At 35.0% G+C, this 22,088-nt stretch overlaps 2 protein-coding genes across 2 annotated transcripts; one reads left to right on the forward strand and one right to left on the reverse strand.

Annotated features, from left to right (window-relative positions):
* Positions 1 to 2,828: 2,828 nt before the first annotated feature.
* LOC149381306 (uncharacterized) lies at positions 2,829 to 3,793 on the forward strand. Its single transcript, XM_089630197.1, has one exon. It carries the CDS (start codon positions 2,892 to 2,894, stop codon positions 3,696 to 3,698), a length of 807 nt encoding a protein of 268 aa, XP_089486323.1. The 5' UTR covers positions 2,829 to 2,891; the 3' UTR covers positions 3,699 to 3,793.
* On the reverse strand, positions 3,762 to 9,704 carry LOC149381307 (uncharacterized). The gene is made up of 8 exons (XM_089630196.1): positions 9,588 to 9,704; positions 7,972 to 9,004; positions 6,935 to 7,053; positions 5,386 to 6,345; positions 4,969 to 5,287; positions 4,502 to 4,667; positions 4,258 to 4,363; positions 3,762 to 4,154 (listed from the first exon to the last, which is right to left on the reverse strand). The coding sequence occupies exons 2-8, from the start codon at positions 8,764 to 8,766 to the stop codon at positions 4,037 to 4,039; spliced, it is 2,583 nt and encodes an 860-aa protein (XP_089486322.1). The 5' UTR covers positions 8,767 to 9,004; positions 9,588 to 9,704; the 3' UTR covers positions 3,762 to 4,036.
* Between the last annotated feature and the right edge of the window lie 12,384 nt (positions 9,705 to 22,088).

The raw sequence follows: 22,088 nt of genomic DNA on the forward strand, positions 1-22,088 counted from the left end.
GAATAGGTGTACCCGGCCTTACCCGTACCTGTTGCCATCCCTAATCGGAAGGTAATGAAAATTTGATTTCAAATAAAGTGTCTTTCATTTTTTTTATTGAGAGTGGCACTTCCGTTAGGTAATTTGGTGCCTTTCATTGCTTAACGGAAGTAGAATTTGCATTAGGTTTAATGGAAATATGAATTTCCGTTAATTTCCATTAACTAATTAAAAAAATTAAGAAAAAATCAAATTTAAATGGTAAATGAAATGGACTAAACTGTTAAATTTTAAAAGAAAATACTAATATGTAAAATGAATTTCATATTTAAAATAACGTTTTTTTAAAGTAAAATATTACAACAATATTACAAGTAAAACATTACATTAAGACTATATTTCATTAATAGTCATGTTTTGAAAGTTTATATCAAAGTTATCAACAAGATCAATGTTCACAAATATTTCTTGAGAACGTTGTTCGTGTTGACACCAATCTTTGTAAACGATAAGTGACTCGACCATTTCGGGTTTCAAAGTCTGCCTTCGATCGTTAATGATGTGACCGAGCTACTAAATGCGGACTCGGACGACACCGTTGAAACCGAGATCAAATGTATGTCTCGGGCCATCTTAGACAAGATCGAAAACATGTTTTCATGTTGACGCCACCATGCTAGTAAGTTGAGGTCATCTTGGTTCATGGAGGCAAATTGTTGAGAGGTGTATAGTGCGATCTCGTCGTGTTCAGATGTCTCTCGGACAAAACGAGCTATATCTCGGAACATTCTTTTGCTTGTTGATGAGTGTCGGGATGGACTCGGCTCGGGATAAGTTGGAATCTGTCGCTGGTAATACCTGAAAAAGGAGTAAACTCTTCCACGGCCCTAGCATGATCATGTGTAACTTAATTTTGTCTAGTATGACAATTTAAATACTGTAAAAATGTCAAATAACCCCCAAATTTCATTCCGGGGTCTAGAATGCATGCAAAACTATATAAGTAATGAATTTTTTAAGTTCCCCAATATTTAGAAAAAATTTCTCTCATAGATTCGACGCATGGTTGAAAATTTTCAAAATGGTTGCAATCGTGAATATGTTCGGTAATTTTTGTAACACTATGTATCGCTAAATAAGATGTGGATCTGTAAACGGCAGACAATGCACATGTTTCATCGTAAAAAACGTGAATAAAATGAGTAAAGTACTTAGCCACTGCGATGTCTGTTTCGGTTATGTCATGGCCTCCTATTATGTTCACTATATACGTATAAGCTCTACATATCTATCGGCCAAGAAGGAATTCAACATTAAATATGTTAAGTTCCACCTATTCCTGTTATCGGTGTGAAAAGCTCTCTTGTCAAGACCGTTAAATAAAAAACGCCTCTTGAGGTCGTCTACTCTCTGGTTTGAACTGTTTATCAAAGCTATGGCTTCTATAATCTTACTAATACACTCGGAAAAATGCCTAAACCCGACTTTCACTAGGTTTATGATATGGGTAGCACACCTTTGGTGTAAAAGAGAGTCTCGATTGGGTATCTTAAGGCATAAACTTCTCACCATGGCGTCGTTGTTGGTGGCATTATCAAGAGTTATTGAGATGATTCTCTCACGAAAGTTCCACTCTTCTATAACATCTAGAAAGATTCATAGCATGACGTTTGCTGTGTATAACTATGTTCTATTCTTTTAAAGGCTATAATCATCTTGTTTAGATTTCAAGCTTCGTCTATGTTATGAACTACAACAGACATGTAGTCTATTTTGGCATTTCCGACCATATATCAGAAGTGAATGCTACGTTAAACCGAGCAGACATGAACCAAGTTCTAAGTGTGTCCTTTTCTTCTAAAAAAAATTTCAAAATTTCATTTCGAAGAGTTTTTCTTTTAATAATGTTAATATCATAAACTATATAATATACAAATCTATCAAAGTTTTCACTTTATATATGAGAAAATGATTGGTCGGTAAAAACTATGTACTTAATACAGAAGTTGGCATTTCTGCGAAGCAGAAGATGACACGCAGAAGAGCTTCTTTTCGATAGCTTCCGACTGAATGCCCAGAATGACCTCAGACTATTGGCACAGAGAAAATAAGATCTACCCAGTGCTTTTTAACTCTATTTAGATTTAAGCTTTATAAGTCTAATTAGATTTATGCTTTTTGAATATTTCATCCTTATAATTTTTAGGTTTTACGACTCAAATGTCAGAATTGCAACACGACCACGAATTTATCACCATTACTTTACACCAAGGATCGATGTTAAGAATTACGATTACCCGTACACACCCACACGAATTACGATTACCCGTACACACACGCACACACACAAATTGACTTTGAAAGTATATATTCGTAGTCAAAATTGTTAAAAAGTGCTCAAGGAAATTAGTTCACATGTAGAAATTAGTTCACATGGATTTGGTTTAGAAATTAAACCGAACGGATATCCGCGATATTGTTTCTTGGCAAGATTTGTCGTCTACTAATCTCATCAAAATCAAACATAACATGTCTAAAAATTTGCGCGCACATAATATACCGAGCAATAATATATCAGGCAAGTGACTGGAGTTGTAGATTCGCATACATTTATTTATTTTTAAGAAAGGATATTTGCTATTTTGAGTGGGTTGATTTAGCACATTTTCACGTGTTTTGAATTAATTTTGTCGGATCCCTCGATTAACATGACTGAATTTTATTTTTAACCCACGTAGCCTTCGAGCTCAGAGCTCACTCGACAGCTGTCTAACACTTGTCATTCACCTCCTTCACTTACTAGATTTTACCGTCCTTCCCGTTCGGTGCACATTTGCTATATATATTCCTAACAGTTTGGTACGTCGTAGGTGTAAGTGTAATACAATCCGTAAAAAAAAAGGTTCGAAAAAATGGCTCCAAAGCGCAGAGTGGTGTCTGTAAAGAAGAAGGTTGTGAAAGAGAGCACTGTTGAAGTAGCTATGTGGGAGACCAATAACAGTCAAACCCTAACTCAAAATGAAGACGAGCTTTTAAACGAATTCACTACTACCACCACCACCACAACCAAAAAAGCTCACGAAGTTGAACGAAACGAAGACGCTGCGAAGAAGACTCCCATTCCAGTGGAAGACAAATCAAGCCCCGGAAGAGAAACCGAACCGAAACAGAAGGAAGTTGAACGAAACGAGGACGCTGCGAAGAAGACTCCCATTCCAGTGGAAGACAAATCGAGCCTCGGAAGAGAAACCGAACCGAAACAGAAGCCGAGAGCTCTTTTCGACCAAGAAGAAGTGCCAAAGGAAGCCAATCTCACCCCCACAAGCAGCAACGAGGACGTTAACGAGCAAGACGAAGAGAAGTCCAAGGCAAAGACAGAGACCGAGACAAAGGCGAGAGCGACGAGCAAGGGAAAGAAGAAGAAGAAAGGGTCGAGAGAGACGTACAAGATATACGTGTTCAAAGTTCTGAAGCAGGTTCACCCAGGGATGGGAATCACGGCCAAGACAATGACGATCATCGACAACATGATGAACGACATGTTCGAGAGGCTCGCCGGCGAGGCCTCAAATCTCTCGACCCACACCAAGAAATCCACGATCACAGCGAGGGAGATCCAAGCCGCGGTCAGCCTTGTCCTCCCCGGAGATCTCGGCCGCCATGCCATCGCCGAGGGAACCAAGGCCGTTTCCAACTACTACTCCTACGCCAAGTCCTAGGATGTCACTTTTTTTGTTTTCCTTTCTTTTTGAAACCTCAGTAGTGTAACATGTAATAGTAAATACTATAAATATGGGGTATATATTATTTCTTTCATTTCACTCAGTATTCTTATTGTGCCAAAGAAACAAATCAAAAGTAGTCGTCGGTGGTTACAACTTACAACTTACAACTCAACACTCATTATACATCATATATCAAAATAAGAAAGAAAAAAGAAAAAGAAGGCCCAGATGGCAAAACTATGAGCCTAGGTTGTTAAATCAAAGGTTTTTTTTTTCTTTTTACCCTGTACTGTTATACCTTTTGACAGTTGAATATTTTTTGTTTTTATTCATTACAAGATTGAATAAGCACGGATCACCTCAACTACTGGGGCGTGACACATCGGACATTTTCCTTTTGTCTCAAACAAGTCGTTGGCACAATTCGAACATGTGCACATGTGCCCACATCTGCAACGTGTAAATATGATGCAAATAATCAATATTTTTACGTAATTAACAGAATAATGTTTGCACTATAGGAGACCAAAAGGTATAATCTTCGAAGCCTTACCTGTACAGTAAAGAATCAATACTGCTATCACAGCATACGCAACAAATCCCTTTCCGTACATTCTCCAACTTTGAGTCGTCCCATGAAAAGCCAACCTCGCAAGCCGCTGAATAAAAAATATCCAAAATTTAGTCCCATTTTGATTAAAGACCCTTAATGACGGGTTTTCTATGATGCTGCTGAAAAAAACATTCATTTATCCACGCCTAAGCAATGGAAAGAGTGCCAAGTTGAAAAGACATGCCTTGAGAGCCTGATGACCGGTTAAGCGCAGCAGAGACTTCTTGCCTAATGGAACGCTGCAACTCGAGTTGCATGTCCATGCAGGTCTCAAGCATCCTCTGCAAGTTGTTCATCCTCTGCTGAAGCCGGGCCATATCGATCCTCATGTCGTTAACGATCTCCCAGTCCTACACCAGAATTAAAGATATACAAATATGACCCATGCTCGCATACATTTTAATAAAAAAAACAAAAGAAAAAGACACATTAAACGCTACCGTATAATAACAAAACAAGAACATCGACTAAAATCTACGAGCCTCGTCATAATTCACCCAGGAGACTACCCCATTGGCCCAATTGTTGCATCCAAGGGGAATCGAACCGAGAATGACAAGGTCTCAAGAATCAACAACCCACAAACTCAGAACGTTGTTTATGTGTTTTTTTTTTTTTTTTTTTTAAAAAGATATGAAACATATTACGTACCATCCCTAGACGGTGGTGGACATCATGTTGGGTCCAATTCTCACGGTGGGATTCTTGGTCCCACACCGGAGGCGGAGGCGGAGGAGGCGGCCTGGGCGCGAGAGGTAGAGAAACAGGAGGTGTGACCGTAGCAGCATTCTCACGAGCTCCGGCCTGATTCGCACTAGCCGGCTCCAGATCCTGATACACGGATTCAGACGGTAGTGACCCATTCAACTCCCAGTCCGCCGCGGCATTGCCTTGCCTTTCCACATACGACTGTATCAGCTGGTTGAGGCTCTCGCGGAACCCGCTGTGTAGAAGATTCGAGACTCTTCTTCTGCAAAAACGAAAACGAGAAGAAAAAAAAATGATGTTAAAGAGAGTTGGAACCATCTACAAGGATGGTCATTCGGAAGACTGGGATTGGATTTGCACCTGCTCAGTAGTTCCCTGATTTCCCTGCTGTAAACGTTCTCGTCATCAGGAAAGTAGAACGTTTCGGATCGTCTGGCCGGAGCAGCTTCCTGATCTGATGATGGCCCATCTAGCCAACTTTCCACGGCCTCTTGGAATCCGCCTTCCTCTTGCCATTCTTCGGGAGAATCGTCTTCAACCCGGCTATTTTCTCTCTCTTCATTTCCCACCGACCATCCGAGTTCAATGGGTTGTTGCTGGTTTTCGTCAGCATTTTCACCAACAATGTCCCTCCATTCAGTGTATTCGGCAATGTCTTGATCCCATTCTCGCTCCTCACTCTCCGAAGACTGGTCCTGCCACTGTTGCACCTCAGAAGCAAAATCTTGCCTGCTTGTACGATCAACGGTGTTGGCTTCTGAATCATCACGGGATCCAGATAAAACAGGAAAATCATTTTCCTGCATACTTGGTTCAGATTGCTCTGTGGCCTCATCACCACCGGATACTACCTCATTCCTATATTGTCCGGAAACGTGCAATGGATCTTGGGCATCTTCATTAGCAGTATTTTCGTGAGAATCAACACCAACATTTTGCTCGGTGCTCATTCTCCTTTCATCAGATTCAAGACTACTTGACCATTGCCATTCTCTTATTTGAGAATTATCAGGAACTATTTCCGGCCATCCTTCAGCCAACAGGGCATTAGATTCTTCTAAATCCACACATTCAAGAGCAAGAGTTCTGCCACCCAACTCCTCCCGATCATTGGACGTTCCATGGATTTCATGCCCTTGGTCACTTCCACCATAATTGGATTCTGATTGCTCACAGTTATCGTTTATGATCTCATATGAGTTATTTCCTTGTGTTTGTTCATTTACATCCGAGTTAGCGTTGTCATTAGATATCTCAGAAATGCTGCCGCTTGGTTGAGCAGCACAAACAAAATCATCCGGCCTTGAGATAAATCCTTCCCTGCATTACAAAAAGCACTTTAAAGGGATGTTGACTAAATTAAGCATTCAGAAAGTGTTTCCAGCCAGTTTGTGGCATCTTAGTGAGAAACAATATTTGTCGATTAATATAATATTATTTAGATTTCCCGTGGGAAAAATAAAAAGAATAATGACAAAAAAAAAAATCCATGATACAGAGAATCACACTACCTGCGTAGACAAGCAAAGGAGGGAGGGAACTAATATTTTTTTTCTCTCTAGAAGAAAACAAACAGTATTAATACTATGATGGTATTTACAAAAATAAATAAAATAACCTACATGTGACTCAAACCCACCATGGTTTTTAATATGTAACTTCTAAAATTATTTCCATTCATAAGGGACCCACCGTGTGGCATTCAAACACTTAAGTCGGGAAGTATAAGTTGAATATTAAAGAGTAAAAACCCTTCCAACCCGGGAAATAACTCTTGGGGAAACTTTAAGCTACATAAAGTAAAGAACATCGTATAACTACTTTAAGAGAAAAATACACAAAGAAATTGCACACCATTTACACTCATTAGAACAAGTCAAACTAGAAGAACATTAAAACGCATGAATACCTGAGACCAGAGACTGTATGTTTTTGCCTTAGTAGGCCTAATTCACGTTCAGCTATGGATGAAGGTCTCCCACAATCAGTCGATCTTCCATTTCGCAAGAACCAACCTCTAAGTAGAGACTGAAAAAAATAGTTTGAATGTAAATTACTTCACTTACACTTTACCTTTTTCAACGCATCTAAAATAAAAATCTAACACTTAGATTTCCATAAAGTACATCAAAATAGCATTATGCCACTGCAATAACAGATTTCAGTTCCACTACTTCAAAAAATTGCATGGTATGTTTCATTTCAAGTAAAGCAATCTAAGGACAGGTTGAATCAAGGTGCATTACCAATCAAAATATATGGCATGTTATCTTTGATATTATATAGCAATTCCTCTACAAAATGGCTGGTTTCTTTTTCTTGTTTTTTTTTAGTTACTGATTTTGCAAGTGCCCATGCTTCAAATAACCAACATTTTTTTCAATTTCTGTAGCTTACATACTACTAATCACGTATTTCTTTCTGTTAGACTCTGTGGGCCAGTAAAAAAGTCATGTTCAACTAAATGCTATCATCTCATACTGTAAATCATACAAGTAATTTTCTAGTACCAGAAAACATGAAACACTTAAACAAAAAGCTAGTAGGAAACAGTTACAACTACATCTCTCACTGATCGTACTGAGACAGCCTCAAACGCCAACTATGTGATTCAGTTAATGCTACACTTATTAACTTCATGACATACCCAACCACTCGCACTTTTAAAGTTCCCGGACCCTTACTGACACACAGAAACTAATTTGTGACTGCCAAAAGTATAAATTTACACTTTAAGCGACCATGAAGATACTTGGATAAAATTTGAGATACCAAAGAAGGAAAGGGAATTAAAATTTACACCTGTGTGAACATGAAATGAAACTTCGATAGTAATAGCTCTATTCAAATGCGGTATAGGGGGATAAAAGGTGAGAAAAGAAAAGAAAAAAAAAATATAGATGATCTAATAGTCCTTCAAAAGTAAGAATGGCTCTCGCAACATACCTGAATGCGGTTGCGATGAGGAAAAGTTGTTACAGCTCTGTGCTCCAACAAAGCTTCAAGTTCCGTTTTCCTTTCCATCTCAGCCTTCTTGACCATGTCAAGCAGCGCTTGTCTGCCACACAATCTGCGAATTCCTCTTCGAACATGTTGGGTCCGACCTTCATTCTGGTTGACGGCCGACCCATCACGAATCCTTTCGATCTGACTGCCCAATTCAGTGGGCTGATCTCCTCTGCCGCCACCACACGCACCTCTGCGTTGTGTGTTATATTGCACCCACTCCCTTATAGCTCTTACCCTCTCCTGTTCAGTTTCACCAAGCCACTCTGACCTTGAGCCATTGTTAATATGAGAGATATTGGGTGTTGTACATTCCCCGGCACTGCTATTCATCCATTCTCGGAAAACTCGCCGCACCCGACCCCTCTCAACTGCGCCGATATCTGCAGAATTCTCGCTGGTGTAACTCCCTGAAACATCGCGGTCGTCGTTCTCACCCACGCTTGTGTCCTCAGACTCGCCACTATGTTCACTTCCATGGCTCTCGGAACTGTCCATCCTCAAGAGATCCGGAACAAAACTGTCGCTCCTTTGTTGAGACAACCTGTCGCTGATCCTCTCCTGAGCACGACTCACCGCATTCTCGTCCTCGAGCTCTCTCCACATCTGCAGAACCGAGGATGCACGGGTGCTTACCCTGACCCCATCCTCGCTTTGCCTAGGTCCTCGTGTCTGTGATTCCCTGGGGAAAGAAGAATCGAGCACCACCACGTTGTGTAGTCCAGCAATAGCCATTTTGTACAGCCCTCCAGAAGAAATAACTTAAAAAAACTGTGAACCCATACGAATAAAATGCATAAAAAAGGGCATTTATCTATGGGAGAAAAAGAAGCTTTAGATAATTCCTTTGTAATCAAAACACCCTAGTGATAATGTCAGAACACAATTCACAACCGGAATGCAATCGTCGACAACAATGCCCGTCTGGTATACTGGTTTGATTGTCACCAATCTGACCAATTCACCCACGTCTCTGCATTATAAAGTGGAACAAATTCTCAACAACAACATAAAGTTATTTAAATATGAAAATATGGAAGGGATAAAAGAAGTCTTCTAACTAATGTATGGAAAATCCACGTTTTTTTTATCGGAAGGGGAAAAATCCTCTCATATACAATGATTGAACTTCGTAATCCAAATCACCCAAGACGAAAATAAAAACTTTTGGAATCAATTAAAAATCGTCTAATTCAACGAAAATCCGCTCGAATTCCAGAAATAAAGAGAAGCTCAGAAATGGAATCTCAAAATACTAAATTCCTCCATTGATAAATCCAAACGCGAGATTTTGAAACAGTCAACAAAAACAAAAAGTCGCCCACGTCTAACAACAGACAAAACAAAAAATTCATCGCATCCATACACCATTATTCTCTCAAATTTTCGGGCAACCAAACAATAAACCAAGAACCATTTCCAAAACAAAATCCGCATTCGAAACTCGCGAGATAAGAAAACAAAAAATCTGAAATGAAAATGAAAAACAAGAGAACAAGAGAGCAAAATGTTAATTAACAAATGGACTTTGCGAGGAGACTGAAGAGAAAACTCACCGAGAGATCTCGAAGTAAAAGACAAGAAACCCTAGCAATGGCGAAAGCAACAGCGACGCAGAAAGAGGACAGAGAGAGAGAGAGAGAGAGAGTTTTTGTCAGATATTCAGAGAGAAGAGAGAGGGAAAGAAAAATAAGCGAATTTATGACATGAAATGACACGTCACAAGCGTCTGTGAGGGAGGAAAGGGACATGAAGAAGCGACACGTGGACTTTGTCGTTTCTGTGGTGACGAATTAAGAAAGAGCTCAACGGTCTAAGTCTAACCGGCGCCGTTTGAAATCCTTCCTTTTTTTTTCCCTTGTTTACAGGCTACGGCGCCGTTTTGTTCCGTTTTGTTTGGCCTCTATTCTGAAGCGAATCCGTTTTACTTTAATAAATACAATATAACTTATACAAGATTGTTTATATATTTCTGAGGATTTATCAGTGAATATACACGCTTTGAGTTTATTTGAATTCATCAACAAGAAACTTTGGATTTAATCATGTTGCCTGAAGATTTAATTTATGTATGTTTCTTATTCTAAAACATGGTCACAACTTTTGGGAAAGAAAAATTGCGCAATTAATTTTTTATTCGTATATTGCAATCTCAATTAGTTGTTATAAAGTCGCGATTGTGGGGAATACAAACTAACCAGATAAAAACTGGAAAGAAAAACATTAATGTTGTTAACTTGTACTTTAAGCAAAATAATAATACCATTTTGAATATAATAATAATATTTACAAGTTCATGTAACAAGATCATTATGGCTAGCTACAAATTAACATGTCACAACTTTGAACTAATCTTTTTTTTTTTAAAAACAAACCAATCTTTTATAATTTCCAAGTTTCTATTAGAGTTAACGAGCATTGAAGTTGGTTAGTCAAAATCAGCAATCGATGTTGTATCTGCGAGTACATCATTGATTTACAAAAATATGTTTCTTAACAAGAAAAAACAAGCGTAATATCTTAGCTCAAAACAATTATATAAACACAATAACCTACACTCTTAAGGAGTGAAATATATTGCAAAATTAATCTCAAGAGGTTAACATGTGTTAGAAAATAGTTTGTTATTTTTTTAAAAAAATTACTTATTTTATAGATCGAAAAACTATATATATATATATATATATATATATATATATATATATATATATATTTGCAGAAAGAGGTACACTTTGTTTTTTTTTCTCCCCTGCAATTGTTTTTTACTTCTATTTTTTTGCAAGCCATTTTTCTGGTTGGTAAGTTTTTATTGTTGAAGCTTGAAATCACAGCATCATGAGATCATCTTGGTTAAGCTAACTTAGAGGAAAAATAACTAATCTATTTATTTTTATTTCCATCTTCATTTTTGCTCAAACTAATCTATTAATGGAAATTACTTTGAATTTGACCCACCAAGTCAGATAATTGATTCATATTCAATATGGAAATTGATTTCCAATTATAATTGGCTTTAATTGATGAGGCAGGAAGTTGGTGAAGGGCGCCCAATTTTTTGAAAACTATAAAAAATAAAAATAAAAAAAATAAAAAACTAAAAAACGTCTAAACTTTGATAAGTGGAATTTCGACATCCATTGATAATCAGCATGGAATTATTTTTATTGTAGTTTACCTTTATGAAATGAATCTATGAATGGATTGGAATCTTAAGCATGGAATGAGTTGTATTTGTTTAAAAACAAAAGTGGTTATGGATATAGTTAGTCAATAAATGTGTTTTCCCAAAGTGAACGCAAGCTAGTTATATCATGTTTTATTTGCATATTATAACAAAAAGTTTCTATTGTCATAATTAGTACTCAGTTCAACTTTATTTTTAAAAATCCTAAACTTTTCTTGCTTTCTATTTTACTTAGATTTAGTATGTCCCCTCACACTTGATGCTACTAGACAATGTACCTATCTCTAAAAGCTTCAAAAACTCGTTTTCGTTTTCATTTTCTCAAAACTTCTTTCTCCTATAATATATACTTTATTAAGTAAAATTATTCTCTATATTAAGTCAATTCCATATCATATCAATTAATCGGTTATTTTGTACTGACTACAATTTTTTTTTTTTAAAGATTATACACTTACTATTGTAACGCTAGTACCACTATTACCGAACGAACACAAGTAGATATTGTCTATTCGTTGTGGTTTGAGCAAAATCTAATATTGTTCAAGGTGTTGCATTTTGATATCACCTGTCTCATGTGGAAACTTTAGGTCCTTTTTAGTAATCAATTAAATGTTGAGTTGATTTTATTCTTGGAATTGTTTGAGATATGATCATATTTGATATTTTGATCTTGTGCGATATTTCCGAGTTCTTTTTCGACTCGAGTAATATACTCTCTAGGGTTTTTCTCGATCGCATTATATAATATGTTAGATTTACGCCAACATGTGCATCTGTTTTGTTATTTATTTGTGTTATTATTAAGAGTTTTATAGTTATATAGAGTTCTATAGTTTCCAAATGAGAACCACAGTCGAGGCGCATAGGGTCCTAACCTAAGGGTTTAAGTTTCCAAATTTGCTACTGAATCCTTACTTATTTTCCTTCTTCGGAATATACTCTCTTGAGTCTTTATTATGTTGCAATTTGGTCATATTCCTATCAAACATAACAATTTTCCTTCCAAAACATGAAAATATTACTTCAAATTTAAGAAAGTAATTTTCTTCCTTATATTAAAAATATATAAGGCATTAAAAAAATCATTTTAAAAAACCCTCATAATTTTTTGAGATTTCATCGAAAACTTTTTGTTCGGTAAGTCAACTTAATTCGAGACGAGCTCAAAGCTTCTTAAAACTATTCTATGACTTTCTTTCAACCTTGATAATTTAAAATTCTATTCTCTAACCATTCTCGCCTTTTTGAGATGTATCCTTTTCGCAATGATTAAAAATTGCCCCTGTCTGGTTTAGTTTTCTAATCTTGTTTTCTGTTTTCTAATTATAAATTTTACAAAACACAACTAGAAAACAAGTTTGGTTTGGTTATTAATTTAGAAAACAGATTTGGAATTATGTTTTTTTTGCTTTGAAATTTAGTTGGAAAACATAAAACAAAACAAAAGTTGTTTTCTATTTCATTTCCCTTATATACTTAAATTATAATTCTTAAACTTTAAATTAAAATCTAAAAACAATTGAATGGAAAACATAACCAAACAACATTTAAAATACTCTGAAACGTAATTTTAAATCTGTTTTTTAAATTTAAAATTAGAATAAGAAAACAGAATTTAAAACAGAAAACGAGATTATAAAACTAAATCAAACGGCTCCATTGTAGGAACATTTTTCTATGTACCTAAATATCCACGAGACTAAGATCTCAAAACTCCTCATATGAATTGTTTTGAAATATCTTTTCTATATACCTTTTCAATACTATTATCTTAACTTTGGTTCAATCTTGATTTCCTTGGATATGAATTACGTTCTCCCATAATGGGAAAAAATTTCGGTTAAAAAATGGGAGTCCCATTGCAGGAACACTCATATTTTTATCATGAGTTCATGTCGTCTATATTTGACTAATGACTATAATATATCTAATACATCATACTCTGTAATTTCTACACAAATTTAGTTCATGTTATTGTTTTTCAACATACATTATAGATTAAGTTGGAGCTTATTTTTTTTAAAAGTTCATCTCTGTGTCTGTGTGTGACCCGACCGTACATGATAAATTTGTGTCCCCACGATTCTAATAATAATGAGGAAAAGAAGAAGATGGGGATGTAATTGAGATATCTTAAAACATTTCACGTGGTTTAGTATTTGCCGTTGATAGATAAGAGATTGATAAATCACAATTTTTATAAACCATTTGTTTGCATTGCAATCGTTTTCTACAGTCATTAGGTTTGCCGTACTTTCATATCTTTATGCAAAAAGAAAAGCACAGCAACTAACCCTTATCATTTTTTTAGCTACTTCTGTTTTTTTTTTTTCCTAAGAATAATAAAAACTTTTTTGCCTGCATTCATGGGTCCTATTATACTTCAAGAATCATGTATCTCTCTGCCAAATAGTGATTATTTCTCTCTATCTATTTTTTTAATCCATTTTATTTCATATATCAATGAATTAAGGCTTTGAATATCTGTTCTTTTAATTCATCTTCCAATCAACTCTACTAGTTATTGCCAACATTATCTTAAAGAGAAATAATTATGTATAGACCCGTGATCATCATGTACATTATTGTTGAAAGGTAAATCTAACCCCTCAATACGTTGGCCTGAGAGTAATATTGTTATATATTATTATTATATATATAATACATATATACAGAAATTACTCATTATATATCTTATTTTAAAAAGTACTATTTACTTAACTAGAATTGTCACACATTTGATTACAGGAGACTCAAAATTTATATCACTTTCTTTTGGTTATATTTGTCGTTCAAACCTCTTTAAATTAAAATGTCGAGTTTGTACCATCTATTCAATTAAATGACGAAATTATACCACAAAATACTTAAATGTGTAACGAATATTTAATTTATTGAGTTTTCATGAATGTCAACTTTGATATTCATATATGAACCTCATTTTATATGTATTCATTCGCACCTTATAGCCCTATATGTAATTTATTTATTTTAAAAAAAAAAACAACGATCTCTTGAATTTGAAACATCGTGAAGAACACCGTTAGAGGAAATGATAAAAATCGACATTCGAAAGTCATCGAAATCACTTATTTGTGCTGAGCGTAAAATCCATAAATTAAATTCGCAATTTGAGGGATATGAATTTTATTAGTCTATTTTGATAAACCAGGGCTTGTGGAAGGAAATGAAGATCCGTTTTCATTGGCCACGGAATTCCGTGCTTGACTAGAATGAATTATTCCTTCTAGCGTTGACCGGAATTCCACTTTCCATGGAAGGAAAATTTTCATTCCATTGATGGAAATTTCCACATCCATAAATTAAAAATTAATTAAGTAAACACTTTTTCAAATGATTAAAATGTAGTATTTTTAAATAAGGACAAAAATATAAAAATGCTCAATATAATTTATTGAAAACGACCTCCTTAAAACCTCTCTGATGGTCGGTAGAGGAAATAGTACCTTATTTATATTCAAAATTATTTAAAGTTACAAATACAAATCTAATCAATAAAACTCGAAAAATCGAAATCGAAATCATCCACGAGATTGAAGCTAACAAACGTCTCTTGAGCTCGTTTGTCATGTAAAAGCCAATCTTTTCCAACAGTTAACGCCTCCATCATTTCATGAGCTAGACTACATCTTCTATCATCGATAATGTGACAGGAGCCTTGGATGAAACAGTCAAGACAAGTATCGAGAATATGTCGCGGGCTATTCTTGACAAGATGGGAAACATGTTTTCACGCTGCCTTCACCACGCTAGGACGTCAAGTGTATCTTGTTGCATGGAAAGAAACCGGGACGTGTTGTACAATGCGATCTCCTCGTTGCTGGCCGAATCTTGAGATGTTCTTGAGGAAGTTGGCAATGAACTTGGAGATCTATGCACACCTTGTACGTGTTGATAGAGTTGTTGAAACATGCCTATGCTTTTACGTGGTGGACTCGGCTCAAGTTGTGATCCAATCCTCGTTTGATAAGTCATGAAACGATCATAAAAACCTTCCACAACTCTGGCGTGAGCTTAAAATGTGATTTTCACCAGTCATATCCACTAAATATTGTAAAAAGTTCCTATACCCTTCAAATTTGATTCGGGGGTCTAAAATGCACCCAAAGCCGTATAGAAAAGGAATTTTTCATGTACCCCATTATTTGTTATATTTTTGCTTTCATGGCTATAATATGTATGGTCGAAAAAGTGGCCGTATGGTCCCAAGAGTTGGGCGAGTACGGGGTCGAGTTCCAACCAAAAACCGCCATCAAGGGCCTAGCAATATCGTCCTCGGTTATGTTAGCATTACCCGTACTGTTGACAAATTGTACTATGACCTCGAAATAACCCAGAGAAAAATATTTTCTCAACATTAAGTATGTTGAATTCCACCTAATTCTATTGTCAAGATGGAAGGTCCTCTCATTAGTAGAAAACGCCTCTTTGGAACTATTGACCCAAGTAATAGCGTCCCTAATTTTGGCAATGCATGGGTCATAGGTTTCAGAACCGGATTTGACTTAACGTTGTTAATTGTGGCATTATCTAAGATTATGAAAATTATTATATAACGTATATGCCACTCTTCCATCACTTGAAGTAGGATTTGTATGATGCTATCGGCCGTGTGGCTTCCCTCAATTCTCCTAAAGGCTATGATTCTTTTGCATAAATTCAACGACTCGTCTATGTTGTGAACTACCACACTCATGAAATCTATCTGACTATTGTCCGACCATATGTATGAGGTTAAAGCTACACTAAACGAGCCCGACATAAATATGGCTTTCATTTTTTTAGTTTCTTCTCGAAAAAAACTTAAATACGTCTCTTCGTAATTGAATCCTCTTAATCATTTGAATACCAGGGGCTAAATAATATATGAATCTAAGAAATCCCTCATATTCTACATGAGTAAATGATTGGTCTGTAGAAACAATGTAATGAACAAGTTGTCTCTTAAACTCGATGGGATCGTGAGAAGTTGCTTGGTGAACTTCAGATGAAATGCATTTCTTGTAGTGGTGTATCAACGACGAAGTCCTGTGTAGGTTGTAACCAGTTTTCGCAATTTTTTCACATTTCTCACTTTTTCCCGCTTTATCCTCCCTTTCACCGATTTCTTCAAAGTATTACCACATCTTTGATCTCGATCTTTTTTTTTTGGTGGGTGGCAGGCCTCCTTCATGTTGTGGAGGTAGGTATTCTTCCTCCTCATGTTAAGGTGATGTCGGCGGCGGATCTTTATCGATTTGATTTTCATAGTTTTACAATTGGTCTCGGCACACTTGGTATGGATCTTGATATGGTGCGGTGGTAATGGTTGTTGAGGATATTAAAGTTGTTTTTGTTGAGAATAATAAAGTTGTTGTTGTGAATAATTGGGTTGTGGTGGATATCAGGTTGTGTATAATAAGTATATGGATAAAAGTTTGGTAGATTATTTGGAACATATGGACATATTGGGTCGATTTGGCTTTCGGTTTGATGTAACTTGGAGGTAAGTAAAAAGTTGATGGTGGTTGGGTTGGGTTGGGTTCGGTGTTTTCAAGATTAGGAAATTGAGATAAACCGAGCCAATTTTGAGGGCATTGGTTCAAGGGAGACTCGTGACTTGGTTATGAATTTTTGGACGGTGGTGTGTTTGAAGAACTTGCTTGTGAGGAACTGGCTCGTGAGGAACTTCGACTTCGACGATAAGATTCAGACATTTTTTAAAGCTAAAATTATATACTAAAAATATATTCTAAAACTACATAAGAAAATTACATATGAAATATAATGAATAAAAAAATATTTGAGAAGATTTTATGAGATTTTGAGTAGTAAGAGAGAGTATGAGAAGATTGTATTGTGAGGTGTGAAGAAATGTTGTGAATAAAGACAGTAGTTAAGGAGAATGAATTAGAGAGATTAAACATTAAATAAAAAAAAATTACATACACCTTATTATAGTTGGATTCATTTGTAATAAAACAAAAGCCAATAATTGATATATAATATACGCTTACATTGTTACAACTTGTAACTTACATATGTCAGATCAGATTAAAGCTATATTCATTAAAGCCATATTCATTTATGACCGTTGGATTTGCAATGGCCACAAATCCAGCAGCCAATATTTATTTTAAAAAAATATCCTGGCATTGAAGGCGTTATGTGACTCTGCCACTTCCTCGCAACTGACCCACGAAAGAAACGGGAGGAGCCATTTCCGGGTCCTTTTACCCGATTCCACGCGTTCAACGGTACGCCTCCCTACGACTCGCCATTGTCGTCGGAAGGAAGCCTTCCATACGCCATTCCTGACCGAAAGGAAACAGAATTCCGCCGTCGTTCCGTACCAGAAACCCAGATTTAATTTTGATTTAGTTAGATTTCAAAATTGCGGATTGGGGTTTTTTTTTATTATAAATAAATTACATATGAGATTATAAGGCGTAAATGAATGTGTAAAATGGAATTTACATATAAATATAAAAGTTAACATTAATGAATGTATAAACTCGATATTTTTTAAAATCGAAGATTAAACTCGATATTTCACTTAAACACAAAGTATATATGTGTCATTTAAAAAAAAAAAATTATAACTTAGTCACACAAACTTAGTCAATATTTAGTTAATGATTATAAATTAGTCAATTTGATGATGTGACAAGTGATAATAGGAGTTTATATTAGCGAATTTGATGACATGACAATTTGATTAATGATAGAAGTGGCTAATATTCAATTCTAAATAAAACGTAGACTAATATATATATATATATATATATATATATATATATATATATATATATATATATATATATATATTTAACATTTCAACAAGGCTATTAGAATACCAAAAAAAATGGTTGAATAAAGGGAAAATAACACATTTATACCCTGTGTTTTAGTGAAATGTCGAGTTTAACCCTCGGTTTTCAAAAATGTCGAGTTCATACCCTCTGTTTAACTAAAATGACGAAATTATACCATCTGTTTAACTAAAATGACGAAATTATACTCTGAAATGAATAACAATGTCACAAATCTCTCTTTCATTGATATTAACTCTTATATAAGAAAAACCGAATCAAATCTAAATCAGTACCCTAACTTTCAAATTCTCAATTTTGAAATAAAAATAGCCTTAAATTGAAATTAAATAATAAAACTCATACCTTCTAGGAGATGACTTCATTCCGTGTTCGAATTGTAACTCTAAATCCTTGATTCTCTATTCGAATATGCGATTTTGATGACTATCAACTATCGATGTTTACTCATTTGCCTCTTTCTGTGTTCTTCACGATTAAGAGATTGTTGTTTATTTTTTAGTTTTTAAATAAATTACATATATGGCGCGAATGAATAAAGATAATTGGTGTTTATATATAAATATTATAGTCAACGTCAATGAAAAATCAATAAAAAGAATATTTGTGACACTGTTGTCTATTTCAGGGTATAATTTCGTCATTTTAGTTAAACAGAAGGTATAATTTCGTCATTTTAGTTAAACAGAGGGTATGAACTCGACATTTTTGAAAACCGAGGGTTAAATTCGACATTTCACTAAAACACAGGGTATACATGTGTTATTTTCCCTTGAATAAATTGGGTTGCAAAAAGGACGAAAGGGTAATAAAAATTCGGCAAGGAAAAACGGAAAGTCTATCAATTAAACCCGGAGCTTAAACAAAATTGTAAAGAGCAAAGATAATGAAAAAGAGACTGAAGGGACCCAAAAATGGCTACAAATTCGCGGACATCTTAACTTATGGCAAATGAAAAAAAAAAAAAAAAAAGTGTGATTTATTGTGCTTTCTTAGCTGTAGTATTTAACATTCTTTTAGTTTCAGTCTCTTCAGCAAAAGAAGTGATTAAACCCCTACAAGGAGGCCAAGTTCCACACTTCTCGCTATAATATCTCTCTCTCATTTTTCTTATGCCCGAAAATAAAATACCAACAAAACAAGCAAAGAATTGATCGGTCCACGTGGATGTGTTTGGACACCTTAAAGGGAAATAAAATAAAAATAGAGTGTCCAGTGTTTAGATATTTTGGATTACTTTCTAGTTTGATGGTCCAAAAAGTGATGTTAGGCGATGATAATACGTAAAAAAAATATCTAATCTATAATTTTTCTTTCCCTTTTATAAGCTCTAGAGTGTTCCAATGGAGCCCATGTAAAAACATGGATTAAACCCTGTTGTTGTGTTTCTTTTAATCTCATTGGAGAGGAGACACTTATGTATCCTTGCTTCTCTTTTCGCTCTCTGAGTTTGGCTTAGTGCATGAACCAAGTACAGCTTGTCATTGTTCGTTGTGACCGTGCGAGTGTGACAATGCCAATACCTATTTATTGCGAGATATGGGTCATTATAACTCTAGACCGTAATCTATAAGAAATGGGCTTTTACGTTTTTGTTTATGGAAGATTTCACAAATATCTTACTGAAGACGATAATTTTCTGTTTTCTAAATATGCTACAGATATCTCATCTTTTTAAATTTGAGATGATTAATTTTTTGTTATATTAAATGAAATGGTAAATATTTAATAAAAAGTTAAATTGTAAAATAGTAAAAAAAAAAATTGAAAAAAATGTGAAAATATGATATTCTCATAATAAGAGTGAGAAGAGTGGTATTTTCGAAAAACATGTTTAAAGTGAGGCAGTTCCATGTTTTTTATTATGATAATATTGATTAAAGTCAAATTACTTGAATTGCTACAAACTTAACCCAACGAAAACTCAATATCATAAAAACGCATAAATATATCACAAACACAATCATAATCACAATATTACAAGAAAAACTCGTGGGTTAGCAGTCTTGAAACGAAGATGAAAAGTGAATCATAAACAAAATCAAAATCAAAGTGAATCACAAACAAAATCATTATAATATGGCATACTAGTTTTTTTTTTCATTTAACAACATATCACTCACCTATTGCAAAGTGCATTTTTAGGAACTTTTCCCTATTAAGATCTATGCGCGAAGAAATCAAGGTTTATGATCAATTACAAAACTTTTCCCCAAACTCTTGAACGTGTCACAAATGCCGCTTCCATAGTCACAAACGGTCAGAGTAGCTTGATGATGTCTGAGATCCGGCACATATGCGCCACCATCACCAAGCGGGAGAAAAACTTTGTTTGGGCCAAAAAAGTGGAAGAGAACACAAAATTTGTTGAATGCGTTTTTTAGAGACTTAGAGACTATATTATAGCATAGCCATGGTCAAGCGGGTCGTCGCCGGAGTGCTCAACGATGGAGTCAAGGAGCAACTCGCGGCGGGCTATGCGATTCCATAAGGGTCAGGATACATAATTTTTATTTAATTTTCGGGGTCTATTTTATAAATAAATATATATATATATATATAAATTAAGGGTACAAGAATATTTAAGGAAACTAGTTTAGCAGCACATCCACAACCTGACATATTTTTAATTCTATTAAAAAAGGGTCAAGCGGCTATATAGCCAAATAAAACTTAAACTTTTGCAAAATAGCCATAGTTTGTCAACTATAAGCAAACTAGCCAAAGCAAGATTAATCTAGGTTCGATTAAATTTAATCCTAACGAACTATAAAGACAGAATGTAAGCTTTATGCAGGCTGGATTAAAATTAATCGAGGCAGGATTAAAAGTCGTAGTACTCTCAATTGGCTATTTTGCTATACCTAATGAAACTATGGCTATTTTGCAAAAGTCATAGTTTGAATTGGCTATTTCATACAATTTTTCCTTAAAAAAAAATAAACAAAAGGAGCAAATTCGTAGTAACTTAAAAGTTGGACAACTTAAAAAAAAAATAAAAAAAAGATACGGAAGCAAGTTGTGACTCATGCAAGAGTTAGTGGAAATTATCCTAAACTATATCTTAGGTATAAGATCTAGGTTTGAAGAATGAAACTAAAGATCGCGCTCTCATAAAAAAAAATGCGGCGGTATGATACCAAATCTGAATATGGATAATCGAAGCATAAAAAGAAAAAAGGAAAAAATGAGGATGTTCAAGGATTAAGATGAAAGATTCAAATGATCATGAGATGAGTTGTTATTTTATTTTTATTTTTTTTAAATAGAGCACCTTCATTATGAGTGTAGCCGTTCAAGGGACATTTAAATACCTTATAGTTATTATAATAATCTCAACCTTCTTTAACTCTTGCGTATATTTATTTAAAAATATATTTTTTAAATTTTGTTTCCATAATTATCTCACTATTTCTCTCACTTCTCACAAACCTTTTCAATTTTAGGTTCCTCAACTCTCTCTCTCTCTCTCTCTCTCTCTCTCTCTCTCTCTCTCTCTCTCTCTCTCTCTCTTTGTTAATCCCCCGAAAATCTGATAGGTTGTAGTCTCGGAATTCTATTGGAAACCTTTTATTATCATTTGTCGTGAGGTCCAACTCACACGTCCTTTTAATTGAACCAACAATCAAATAATACAAGGATATTTATACGAGATGATCAAACGAAAAGTTGACATGGACTATTGAGGAATCCTTTTGGTGGTTCCTCTATGTCTTGCTAGTCTGGATTAATATATGCAAACCGTTAGTACTAAGTATACAGTGTTTGCAAAGATTGATGCATAGTGTTGAGAAAATATCGCAATATGTGACGACTATTATTGAAGTACAAACACTTCATTGATTCATAATTGGGATATGGAGCTTAGCCCCATCTGAGCAATATTATTAAAGTACAAACACCTCAATAACCAGAAACTTAGCCCCATTTGAGCATTGGATAACTTAGGTTGTGTTTGGTAGTTAACTCAAAAAGTTTTTGTATTTTTTAATTTTTGTAGTTGTACTGAAAAATTATTTTGCAGTTGTTTTCAAAAA

This window comes from Urtica dioica, chromosome 11 (assembly GCF_054948205.1).
Source record: "Urtica dioica subsp. dioica isolate 48M chromosome 11, U.dioica_male_clone48M_v1_H2, whole genome shotgun sequence".
Taxonomy (NCBI): domain Eukaryota; kingdom Viridiplantae; phylum Streptophyta; class Magnoliopsida; order Rosales; family Urticaceae; genus Urtica; species Urtica dioica.

Coding starts and splice junctions, on each gene's coding strand:
- LOC149381306 (XM_089630197.1), top strand. CDS start 2,892: ATGGCTCCAAAGCGCAGAGTGGTGTCTGTAAAGAAGAAGGTTGTGAAA.
- LOC149381307 (XM_089630196.1), bottom strand. CDS start 8,766: ATGGCTATTGCTGGACTACACAACGTGGTGGTGCTCGATTCTTCTTTC. Junction 5,288..5,385: donor ATCAGGGAACTACTGAGCAG/GTGCAAATCCAA, acceptor TCGTTTTTGCAG/AAGAAGAGTCTCGAATCTTC. Junction 4,668..4,968: donor TCCACCACCGTCTAGGGATG/GTACGTAATATG, acceptor ATTCTGGTGTAG/GACTGGGAGATCGTTAACGA.